The sequence below is a fragment of a genome, unplaced genomic scaffold (genome assembly GCF_019419815.1).
Source record: "Pyrus x bretschneideri cultivar Hongxiangsu unplaced genomic scaffold, Pyrus_bretschneideri_v1 Contig1, whole genome shotgun sequence".
Taxonomy (NCBI): Eukaryota; Viridiplantae; Streptophyta; class Magnoliopsida; order Rosales; family Rosaceae; genus Pyrus; species Pyrus x bretschneideri.
The window spans coordinates 15,222,818-15,235,671 of record NW_025999390.1 but is presented as its reverse complement, the minus strand read 5'-3'; the positions used below and the strand labels follow the sequence as shown (position 1 = coordinate 15,235,671).

At 38.4% G+C, this 12,854-nt stretch overlaps 2 protein-coding genes across 2 annotated transcripts; both read right to left on the bottom strand.

Moving 5' to 3' along the window:
• Nucleotides 1-124: 124 nt before the first annotated feature.
• LOC103953459 (vacuolar protein sorting-associated protein 35A) lies at nt 125-6,864 on the bottom strand. The gene is given in 22 exon segments (XM_009365192.3): nt 125-631; nt 711-824; nt 1,032-1,135; nt 1,216-1,323; nt 1,476-1,556; nt 1,678-1,746; nt 1,860-1,876; nt 1,879-1,948; nt 2,134-2,223; nt 2,683-2,772; nt 2,909-2,974; nt 3,046-3,285; nt 3,691-3,807; nt 4,072-4,206; nt 4,697-4,819; nt 4,905-4,994; nt 5,092-5,148; nt 5,341-5,428; nt 5,536-5,721; nt 6,193-6,316; nt 6,454-6,550; nt 6,690-6,864. Coding segments are annotated over 22 exon segments (2,370 nt in total). The 5' UTR covers nt 6,783-6,864; the 3' UTR covers nt 125-420.
• A 1,720-nt stretch (nt 6,865-8,584) lies between these two features.
• On the bottom strand, nt 8,585-12,482 carry LOC103953457 (trichohyalin). Its single transcript, XM_009365190.3, is given in 4 exon segments — nt 8,585-9,065; nt 9,067-9,863; nt 9,974-10,298; nt 12,081-12,482. Coding segments are annotated over 4 exon segments (1,374 nt in total). The 5' UTR covers nt 12,162-12,482; the 3' UTR covers nt 8,585-8,894.
• Between the last annotated feature and the right edge of the window lie 372 nt (nt 12,483-12,854).

The window sequence follows — 12,854 nt, the reverse complement described above, 5'->3', positions numbered from 1 at the left end:
TTACATGAGCTTATAAGAAAATTGGCTACTCCCCATGCTGCCAATTAGTTTTATGGTGAAATCTCAACTTCCTTCGCATAAAGGATAAGTTTAATAGTTTCCAAGAACCTCAAGAAAGATGTGCTTGGTTCTGAATTCTGATGGACGTAGATTCAAATTCAAATACATGTTGTACGTACATTTGTAATATTGCAGCAACACAATCAGTATACAGAATTCTTAGACGAGAGATTACCCAAAGGAAACATCCTATCGGACCCACTGGTCACCAAGGAAAATTCAGCATCGGGGAGGATAACGCCATACAATCTATTCTCTCAACAAAACAAAGTCAAAAAGGATGAAATCGATTCCTAACAACCACCAAGACAAACTTATCTGCAGCTCTCAACATTAATAACAAGTGTCCTTCGAAGAAGGTCAAGCCTTGATGGGCTCATATCTTTCACCAACTGCGCCGCCTTTCTGCTTCTGGAACTGGATGTACCGCTGTGTGCTGGCAAAGAAAGCATCAACAGATGGCTCTGCTGAGGCCGAGTCGCTTTGCAGTTCAGTTGTAACCAATTCAATCAGGCTTTGAACTGAAGCAACCGTTATCTGTGGGTTCCCCTTCTCAAAGAAATAAAGGTACCTGAAAACACAATAAAATAAGGCCTTCTCTTTCCGCAAAATAAACAGAAAAAATCAGCTTTGGTGTCCGCAACTATTACTTGTTCAGTATTTCAACAAAGAGCGCCACAGAACCGGTGCTACCCCGTGTAGCACTGGACATCTGCTGGGCAGCATTGGCGATTCTTAAAGCTCGCTTTAGGCAAATCAGTACCCTGGATAGCAAGCAAGTACAAGAAACATAAAACAAATTATTACCACATAAACCAAGAAATGGCTCTGCTAAGATTCTTATACTCAGAAACCATCCCTCCACTCAGTTCTTTTCCATTTAACTCATAATTGTCCTGCACACAGTTCTTTCATCGTGAACATATCCTTTTGGAACGATAGAGAAAACTGACATGACTTGCACAACACACCTTTCTCCATCCTTCATGTTCTCCTGATCGTCAACCCAGAAGAGATGTGAGCAAGCATAAACAGCTCGGCACTGATCAGCCTTCTTTAAAAGCTTTGCCGAATACTGGTAAAAGACAAGACATTAAGTAAGGTTCAGTAAAATGGGAGGGGCGGCGTTATTATAGCTAATGAAATTATGATTACCCCCGTGGCTTTGTGAGTTAAAGTATCCCTGTTTTCAACACCAAATACATGCATCCTCTGGAGAGTCCCAACTATCAGATGAATGGCAGTCACCTGTGCTTTCGAATCCTATTACAGGAAAAGCATGAAAACAAGAAAGGTTAGATATAATCCAGTGTTCAATAAGGAACGAGTAGAAATAATCCAGTGTTCCATTGAAACCTTTAAAATAATGGAACAGGCGAAAAGGCAAAGAATTAGCTCCCAAGGGGAAAACTTACTGAAATTTCTTCTTCGTAAAGAATATATGCTTGGGTGAAGAACTCATATGCAACGGGTTCCAAATCACAGTCATTTGCAGCCTAATTATTGAAAAACAAGAGGCATTAAATTAGGGATAACATTTGTTGGGTCGTGCATTTTAATTGAAAACTGAACATTTCAATGTGCTTTTAATTTGAAAGCTGAACATTTCAAATGTACCTCAGCACATTGCAAGTATAACCGTAATGCCAGTTCAGGTGCTGGAACATTCAACAGAGCCTCAATAGTCTAAAACAATAAACCAGAAGTGTTACTCAATAGCTAGAAAGATCAAAGTCTAAGCTCAAACTGTGTAGGATATACATAAAGCGAGCTTTCTGAAAGCCTTCACTAGCATTTACCTGAGTCAAGAGCTGAAAATTTTCTTTGGTGTGGTTGATGCATCATCTCCAAATGGATTCTCTTCCCGGGCTTGCAATTTCCTAACCAACTGCACATTACAAACAAAATCAGACTAACACTGGCAAAAAGACCATCCATTCCATGAATAATAGGTTACTCACACCGTACTAATTTGCGAAATTTCTACAGCAAATAGACAAAATACAAAAAGTTGACTACTATAAACATATAACATGTCCAACTGTTACATGATCTGGACAGACAGAAGCAAACCTTTAGAGAAGAGAAAACTAGGGGAGGGACAGTAAAAGGCAAACGCTTTGGTCCTCCATTCAGGATGTGCTTCTTCACAGTACATATGATCTGCAATTCAGTGCAAGAATTGTGGCAAACATTAAGGATGAATGGTGCTCCAATTCATGCAAATATCTCTTGAAAGGGAAAAATCAATGTACAAAGAGTAATCCACATGTGCTTCAATTTCTAAAATATATGTACAAAATGAATTGCCCATGAGTGATATTGCCATGTTATAAGACCCGTATCTGACAAGCAGGGGTAGGGTGGCATGAAATCAAGGCACAACAACTCACGGTCACATCAGTTCAAAATGCAGAAAACGTTTGTATGTGCTTGTTCCCATATATTAGTACAGAAATATGATAAAACAAATAATTATGACTCAATAAAAACTCCAAGAGGATATAATTCAGGATGACTCCAGAATTAAATACTTGAGAATTCTATCCTCGTGTAAGTTAAGATTATAAAGACAGAAGGTATGTAAAGCACATGAATATTATACTCAAACATATCAAATACCTTAAACATCTCTTCGGAATCATCATTAGAAAACATTTGAATAAGTCGCGCAACTGAATTTTGCTCCTCCTTGAAATCCTCTTCATCAACCTAGAGTTGAAAGAGAAGATATGCTCGCATAAGTGTTTGGATTCAGAAGAACATGCATAAATTTGTGAAAGCCTAAAGAGGATCTTTAATATCACCAACAAATTTATGATCGATAACGATAACACAGAGAAATTACCTCATCATTAAGAGGCCCATCCAAATCCTCAATAAGTCCTTTTATTAATTCAAATAATGCCTCAACCTGTAAAAATAGCATTCCATGTCATTAAGAAGCAGACTCGGAGAAAAGGACAAACAATGAGTTAACCATACCTTCTCAGCAGTTAAAACATGAGTTGTATTTTTCATTATGCTCTGAATTATAACAGTAGCCATGACTTTATTTGTTCCACTATCAAGAAATTCCAGGACACGAGGATAATTTGTAAGCTTCAAAGCCGTGACAATATCATTATATTTCTCAAGTGGAGCACTTAAAAGTGCAACCACTTGTTTTGTTGCCCTGCTGTCTTGAATTTTCCCTTTTCCAGAGAGTTTCTTAACAAATGAGCCCTGGTGAAAAGAAAAAAATGAAAAGAATAAAATACGTGCTGACCTTTTATTGAACATAATACACTGATCTTGTTATACAACAACATCTAACCAAGGATTCATGATAAAATGAACCATTGATCAATTTAGACAATACGATAAGCAAATCTATACCACCAGACTAAGAGCACAGGATATTCAAATACGTCTTACTGGATTATACATGTATAGTATAAAGTGGAAAGTTAGGGTTCATCCAAAGTATATGCAATCAAATATTTGCAAAGGCAGGGCTACCCAATTTCAGCCCTATGCGATTTGACCAATAAAATCCATTTCACTTATAATATATGGCATGAACTATGATGTACCTAGAAGATAGAACTGCGCATACATATACTAAAACAGTCTGTCCAGGAAACATACCAACACTTGGTCAGCATAATCAAGTCGATCAGGGTGCACATGGAGGGTAAATTTAAGAAGAGATGAATATAGAGTTACAACACCGATGATAGGCATGTCAACTTGTGCTTCAATCACCTGCATTGGCATATTGTTTAGGTATCAATATGGATGCAAATAAATACACAAAAAGAAGCACATAAACACAAATGTCAACACAGGAAAGCATATAGATGCAATGAACACTTGGTCACAGTTATATGCAGTACACATGCCTTATCCTGCAGATGAACAAGGTCACAAAAGCTCTATGTGCAACTACTTGGTAACAGCATATATGAAAAGAGAATTAAAGCATGGCACAACCCTGAATTTAATCAACTTATTATACGGTAAGATTACCTTTCCAATAGCATTGCTCAGTTTCGAAAAAGCTTCTACTTGTAAAAACTCAGGCAGCACTTCTGTACTTGAAGCAGCATAATTTGAAAGTCTTTCCATCAACTGGGATAGAACTGTCTTGATATCAACAGATGGCTGAAAAAAAAAATGAAAGTGAGACAAGAATGGCGGAAAAAAAAAATACGACAATGAATATTATGAATACACAAAAATAAGTTATCTAACATTCTCAATCAAATTTCAAACAAAAGACAAAACATTTTCAAAATTAAGAGTATACCCTATAAACTATTAGCCCTATCATTAACGGATTTACTATATGAAGCAGAACACAACGTTCCATGTATCAATTCATGGAGACATGATGCTCCATGCCTATTCCTATGAAACATTCAAAGTAACTATCCATGTGGCTTAAAATGAGTGCAGCAAGTCATAACAAAATGTAAAAAACCTCTTGCAATGAAGAAGGTATATAAACTCCAAGATCACAACAAATAACAAAAGCACCTTCAGTTTTAAAAGATCAAAGCACAAAACACCATGAATGCAAGATAGAAGAAAAGTGATACGAATACAAAACATTACAGGGTATTATACAGTTTGTGCAAATAATGTCAACTACCTGAAGTTGGGGGCAAGCACCTAACAATACATCAAGAGTTTGCAAGTGGTACTCATCAGGAAAGACTTGAATTATGCAATCCATCAAATAAAACTGTGCAAGCTCATCCTTACAATTGACAACCTGTTAAAAAAATGCGAGATGATGAAGCCATTTTTTTAAGGTTAACAGCTGAAAGTCTCACATCATAAGACAGCATCAATTGGACCTGTTCCAGGACTCTGGGAAGCACCGTATCTTTGTACAAATCCAGATCAACACCTTCTATCTGGCTGAGGACATGCAAGTTTTTACCAACCTAAAGGAACAACAGAGAAGCCTTCTGTAAGTGTACACTGCATATGTGCACAACAATATAGCAGTGAAATCAACCAGCTACCAGTTACTGATATTACAAGATCACGTAGCTCGCTCCTTTCTTTCTCCCGCTTCTCCTTTTCCCTGGCAGGTCCCTGCAGACCAGAAAGCCGGAGAGCAAGCCTCAACTCAGATCAGCTAAGAGTATGAATGATTCAAAAGCACTACAACACCTGCATGACCAGAAAGCATGCCCTCATGACATATTTTTACCTTCATGACATGCAAGCATTGTGGTACCCATGCATGTCTAAACCTGAGAGCTCTCTATAAAAGTGTCAACCAACCTGATGTTGCATCCGCACCCAAAGTTTGTTCATCTCAGTGAAATTTTGGAGAACAAACTCAACAGCGTCCTTGACAGTGTCAGCATCTCTGTGCAAGTTAAGAAAATTGACAAATCAAATTGAATCAAATGCAAGAACACTATCTTCATAGAAAGAAAAAAAACATACGAATGAATGAATATCCGATTTCCTTACCCTTCATATTCAGAACCAATATCAGGCAATTTATCCCTACTCACTTGAGAAAGGTAACTCCTTAAGAATAGCCCACGTACAGGATTCTGAATGCCACGGGACATTTCCACAAGATCTTTCAGGACATCCTTAGCAGGAGCTTCCTTAGATTTGATATACACAGATCCTACCGTACAGAGAAGATACCTAATAGAGAGGATAAAATTCGCACGTAAGCCACAGAAATGTAAAAGCTATGCCTTGTTCTTCACTTAAGGTAAAATCGACACACTCCATAGAACACCCTGAAACGTAACATCATCCAACTCATAATTGTACAAACCTACATTACAAAGACATCGACAATAGATCAGATCATCAACTGTAACTTCTGCTTAGCTTCAGGTCTTCTTTTGATATGGTTTAGTATTAGGGAACTTTTCAAGTTGCAGCATGTTTATAAACTAACAGAAATACCCTATCTGAAGGAATATGAGCCGCAATGCCAACTAGGCAAGTAAGATAGTATGTGCAACATAGTTCATAACAAGAACAAATTGCGTTATCTCAAGGGGACAGTAAGTAAACTACGGAATTCAAAACCTAAATTAAGCAATTGATACACATGCAACCGAAGATTACCAAGTGGTTAGCGTTTTTAACATAATTGAGACTTACAATCTAGGCAATATGTTGCCTGCGTGCTGGACGAGCTCATAGAGATCGATAATGGAGCAACCGCGCCGAGCCTCCTCCTTGAAGAACATTTCCAATTTCCTCAATTCGTCAAACGCCCGCATATCTGAGGCAATTCAATCCACAAATCAGTGAAATCACCATCCACAAACTCGCTAACAATCGGCATTTACAAAAATGCAAAAACGAAGCAGAATCAATTTCCAAATCCCTCCAGATCGACGACGAGTAGCCAGTACTTACAGAGTTCGTAGTACTTGTGTGGGGAAAGCTTGGAGGTCCGGAGCTCCGAGAGCATCTGAGCAGAATACTTGAGGGCGTCTCTGAGATTGTTGGAGTCCTGATTGAAAAATTTGCAGAAAATTGCACGGAGGAAAACAATTTCAGTGAATTTTCTGGGAAAAGAAAATCGGTACAAAATTGGAGGGAAGAAGATCAAGGGTTTGTTTGATTGATTGATTGATTGAAGGAGAAGTTACCAGAGCACGATGCATGTAGAAGGCGTTTTGCTGGAGGCCGGCGATTCCAGCTGCTAGCCATTTCTCTTCATCTTCAACTCCGTCCGAGATCATCTTCTCTCTCTAGCTCTCTCTCTCTCTCTCTCTCTCTCTCTCTCTCGAGGTTGCGTTTTGACCAGACTGGTTTTGGCCCCAAATGTCTGTCCAACTCTGTTTGGTCTGTTTTGGATCCGGACCCGATATCATGGGTCGGTTAAACGGGTTAGGGGTCAGCCCAGCTATAATCAGGCTCATGTCAGTTGGGCCTTTATTTAAATGGGCTGAGGCCGAGCTTGTGTCGTGTTCGAGTCGGCAGGATCTTCTATGTTTCCTTGAAACAAACAATAGCCGAGAAGAGAGGATTCGAACTCGTGATTTCGGATGCAAAGATACATGTTCTTAATTAATTAACTTACGAACCATTTTCGATGCCAAATCTCTTTAAATCCTCTATTTTTATATGTGGTTTAATCCACTTTTGTTCCCAAGTTGAAAGTTACCTTACATTTTAGATAGTTATGTTAGATATTTTATAATTTCGTTCAAACTTTTTTATTTATTTAAACGATAGTTTACATTAATTTAGATTAAAAAAAAAAGTTTGAACCTGAATCACAATAGTTCGAAGAGTAATGTCCGTATCACAAGGACAATTTATCACTTCCTATACTGCATTTAAAAATAAGGAAAACCAATGAAAATTGCTTGAAAATTTTGAGTTTTAACGATAAAGACAAAATGAAGGGTAAAGTGAATAGTATCATGATTGACTTTTTAGTGTAAAAATGTGATTTTTCGTTAAAGTAAACAGTACCGGGAGCTTTTCATTAAAATTCACTTAAAAATTATTGGGACAATATTGTAGGTTATGTATTATGAAATCTTGGAAGACTATTTGAAAACAACCTCTTTAGTTCAACTTAAATTATTAAAAAAAGGCCTAATTTGATATAAAACCAATTTGTAAATTTTTATTAGGAATATTCTGCTTCATTGAATTAGGTCGGATGAGTCACTTTTTTTTTAACCAGATTTACCCTTGAGCAACTAATAAAGTAATTAATATTATCCATTGAGTTTCGTATTATCTTCTTCTTTAATTTATTAAATAGTTTTAACTATTAAAGGTTTTAAAAATATAATTATCTCTTGATCTATTTATCGTGACTCGTCTCCTTATTTCTTTACCTATTATTTTTGTTATTTCTTCTTCTTCATGTTGTAAATCTGATAAACGAAATTGCTGTGAAATTGGTAAAACCATTGGCCCTAAATAGAGATTATTAACTATATACCTATATCAATAAATTGTTTTTTTTTTTTTAAGTCAACATGCATCACCTGTTAATTGTGTTATCGAGTGATATATATATATATATATATGACATTTTTTTTATTTTTATAATCAACATATATCACAGATAATTATATGGGAATCCATATCACTAGTTAATATTTCTTACTTGTAGGCATATTATGTTTTTTTAACGTTTTTACTTTTGCAAGTGTGTTTATGTACCATTGGTTAGATAGATTTCATAATATTGTTTTGTTTTTCCAATATTTAAAGCTAAGTCGCATGTTCTGCAAATGAGTTTATATTTTTGTATAATATTCAGTGGATTGAGAATAAACCAATTTTTAAATACTAAAAATTCAAAACCACGTGTAGAAAATTCATGAACATAGAGTTATTTTAAGTTATTTCTAATAAAAAAAGGAGATTCCATATCACTTTCGAAAATGAATTTGCTACTTTACGACAGTTGCATGCATGGTTTACTAATTTTTCTAATAAAGTAATTCCTTGGTTAAAATTCGATATGTATGAGTTAAACGTGCCAACTACCAAAAACAATGAGAGAAATGCCAAAAGATTTAGGGAGAAAAAAAAAAAAGAAGATGATATTATAATCGTTTTAAAAGAATTGCAAAGTTTGTGATCCATCAATATGCCATCTACCCTACAAAAACAAAACTTATCATTCCCCCACATCTCTGACGTTGCTGTTTTCTCAACCCAACCGGGAGTCGCTCCAGGCACGAGAGCGCAAAACAACAGCCAAAAAGCCGGAAACCACCTCTTCACACGTACAGTACCACCCAAAAACTAGAAGACATCAAGTACAAATTCACTGGCGCGCTTTCGGCTCCTCAGTTGTCAATCTTCCACTTTCCCCCAGGGGTTTAGAACGGTACTGTGTATGGCAAAGCATATATATCGGACTCGGGCAAGAGGCGAGCACATGGCCAAGAAGTTGGGTCTCCGTGGCTAAGTTTCTCGCTGACGACTGTAGGTTTCTCAACCCCACAGTTCTTTTTCGTCTTTGCCTCAAACAACCATCCCTCATCGTCGACAGTCCGCGGGAAGACATTGTGAGATTGGAGGTTGAACCCAGTTTTCAATTACTTCTCTGTATTGTGAAGAAAGAGAACCGCTGCCAGATTTTCGGTGTTTTTCTTTACCAGACCTGGAAGAGTGTTCTTTGCTAGCTTTTCCAGAAGTAGAGCAGCGATACTGTCCCTCGTCTATGCCTTGTCTAGGAGCAGGTTCTTGCACTGCTTGAACAAACGCATTATCAGTCCTTCCTGAGGAAGAGCAAGGCTGTTCTTGGCTTAGTAGCACTCCTGGACCTTTAGGCCTTTGGAGAGACAACCGGGAAGGCAGTTCCTGGCTGGGTAGCAATCTGGGACCTTTGTTCCTTTGGAGAGAAAACAGGGAAGGTTGTTCCTGGCTAGGTAGCGCCACTGGACCTTTGTGCCTTTGGAGAGACAACTGGGAAGGTTGTTCCTGACTGCGTAGCACCTCTGGACCTTTGTGCCTTTGGAGAGACAACTGGGAAGGCTGTTCCTGGCTGGGTAGAACTTCTGCATCTTTTTTCCTTTGGAGAGACAACCGGGAAGGCTGTTCAAGACCGAGTAGCACTTCTGGATCTTTGTTCCTTTGAAGTGACAACCGGTAAGGGTGTTCCTCTTTTGATAGCACTACTGGATCCTTGTGCTTTTGGAGAGGCAACTGGGTAGGTTGTTTCTCTCTGGATAGCATCACTGGATCTTTGTGCGTTTCTAAAGGCAACTGGCAAGGCTGCTCCTCTCTGGGTAGCATTTCAGGATCTTTGTGCCTTTGAAGAGGCAACCGGATCCGAAGAATGCTTGCTTCAAATAATAACATTTTGAAGAAAGAATATCAGTGCCCATGAGAAGCTAACAAACCCAACAGGCAAACACCCTTCTCCCAAGCAAGGAAGAAACATAATAACACTCACCAGAATTATGCCTGCCATCAGGGGGAGAGTCCTGCTTCTGCCTTTTGTTGCTGTTAACGGTGCTATCAGAAGAGTTCTGGGAACCAACTGGTTGCTCGTGTTCTTCAGTAAGGCCACTCTTGTCAAGGTTTTCCGTTTCATGTTTTCTCTTCTTTCCATGGTCTGTACCTTTCTCGTCTTCTTGGCGCCTTTCATCTTTGTGCCTTTTTTTATGACTCTGCTTCTTATTTTCAGGCTCCCCATTTTCTCGAGCCTTCTTTTCTTTCTTCTCTCGTTTTTTCTCCCTCTTCTTTTCTTTCTTGGCCTTCTCATCTTCTCTTTGGAGCTTCAAATAACAAGAGTAACCATCAACTTTTGAACTTGTAGAGGAAAAGTTTAAAATACAACCACAAACAGCAAGAATGCCAAAGCAGACAACAAATTCTTGGATAGAACATAACATCCTTTTAGAACCAATTTTCAGTTACAAAAGAAGGAACAGTGACCGAAGCTTCAGATCAAGAAGACACGTTCACGATCCAATAGAAATCAACCAATCAACATTGAAGACAGAACCAATACAGATGATCTAAGAAAAGAATTTTGGTTGTTAGACAATTGTCAGGTATTATTGTTTCTCCGTATCAAGTGTTAATTGAATTTTTATATATGACATCCACAACAAAGTCATCGTTCCAGCTAAAGACCTAAAGCAATCGGTATGTAAAATCTATACAGACACGCTATAGATATTGCACTCTAACTTTGATGCATACAGATCAGCACTAACCATAGCAATTCCTAAGGTGAAATTAAAGCGATTAAGGCTACTCCAACCAAAACTACACGAATTCTCAATTATGCCTTGAAGAGGACTCGAACCTCCACGCTCTTCAGCACAAGACAAATTTGAGTCTCGCGTGTCTACCAATTCCACCACCAAGGCATCTTCAAAGAAGCTTAACCGGTACATATGCACTAAACGAAAAGGAAAACTTGAATCCTACAACATATGCCACATCCCAACACCACGCAAAAGGTGCTATGTATCTGATCCTGCCATCTATTAACTACCCCGGTCAAATAAACTAAACCTACATTTACCCAAAAATCTACTTAGCCATACTTTATCATTGTGACTGTCCAAGGACACACACTCAACCCTCAAAGTTAACTTCCTAATCCACTATAATGCTAACTCATTATCAGGTACGTGGAGCCACTTCAAACTTGAGTATGTAACTCAATGAGAACTAGACTGATCTTCAAGCAGCCAGCACATACTTAAATATGTACTTGACCATCTCAAATCATTCGTCTACAAGCAAGAATGTCAAGAAATATCATCTTATGCATCTCAAATCATTTTTCACAAAACAATCCCAATCCAACTTAACAGCACTCTGAAGTGCCTATATAGTATCAAGGTCAGTTGTTTGATTCAAACAACACGACATCATGGATACCTAGTATCAAGAACAGGGACCATCATTCACAAACAGCTAAAGCCATACGAAGGTTTCGAAAGTACCATTATCAATACCTAAAAGGAATACAACAGACTGATGTGCCACATGCATGAACACAAGCTACAATACTGTAGTACCACCAGCACAACTTACACAAAGTTGGGTGTGTAATTTGTGCTTCTATAGCATTTTATTTAAAACATCGGTTTCTATTTCTCTCACAAACTGTCATGAAGTTTTCAGACACACTAGAGTCCAGTGGCAAACACAACACTCGGCCACTCAAGAATCAATGTCAGGAGCCAAAAACCTATGCAAAAAGTTTCCGCTTTTGGCCAGTATAATCCCATCTCAATCCAACAAAAACCCACGAAGTGAAATTACATTTTATATCAATTAATGGCTTCTATTTGTTTCTATGGGTAACTAAAAACTGTTATCGATTGTAAAACCCGCGATTCAGCTCTCAGATTCACCCCATTTTCATCTTTTTCCCTCTCTATGTTTTTAATTTTCAGGTTATTTAACGGGTTCTCATATCTACACAAATACGATCATACGAAGGCTGAACAAACACATCAATTAACGAACCGAATCGAACACAGTACACGTCGAGCACAAATCCAAAAGACCCACAAAGCAACTATGGCTCAACAAACCTTAATCGAATCGATCGGGGCCTCATCGCGGATCCCCTTCTTCACGTACCCAGGAGGAGGGTACGGAAAACACCGAGACATTCGTGATACACCAGCAATCAACCAACACACAAGCAATTCAACAAGCTAATCCCCTTGATCTCCCTCTGTGAGAAAAATAAATTCGATTTTTCTCAAACCCTAGCTCGAACAAGGTCGCTCGGTCGCAATCGACTGCGGCTAGGGTTTTCGATCCTTGTTTCAGAACACAAATGTCCCGCGAAGACAAAAGGTTTGAGTGGAAAGGGAGGGAACCCGATCAAGGGTTAGGGTTTGGGAGGAGGGGGAAGAATCGCTCGAGAGCGTAGAGTTTTGGAACGGGAGAGAGACACAGAGCGGCCCCAGATCCAAATGACCAAGACTTATCCCAAAGAGGAATATTTATAGTAGGTATTGGTCTGGCTGGCCAACGCGTTTTGGACACAGAATATGAACGACGTTGTTGGGCGCATCCAAGGCATGTGTGTAGTGTGAAAGTAAGGGATCGTACTTGTCGAGCCCAGCCCAGTTTACTGCAGGAATATAAATTTAGCCCAGTCCAACTTTCAGGGCTGCTCTAAGCCACCATCAATAATTTAAAGACAAATTACATAAAATTACCTCATTATTAGGTCGGTCACAGTTTCATACCCCATTTTTAAAACATTTTAATGTCATACCTCATCTTACAAATTTGTTACAATTTCATACCTTCCGTCAGTTTGTCTTCTGTTAAATAGTGACAGGACTCAGTTA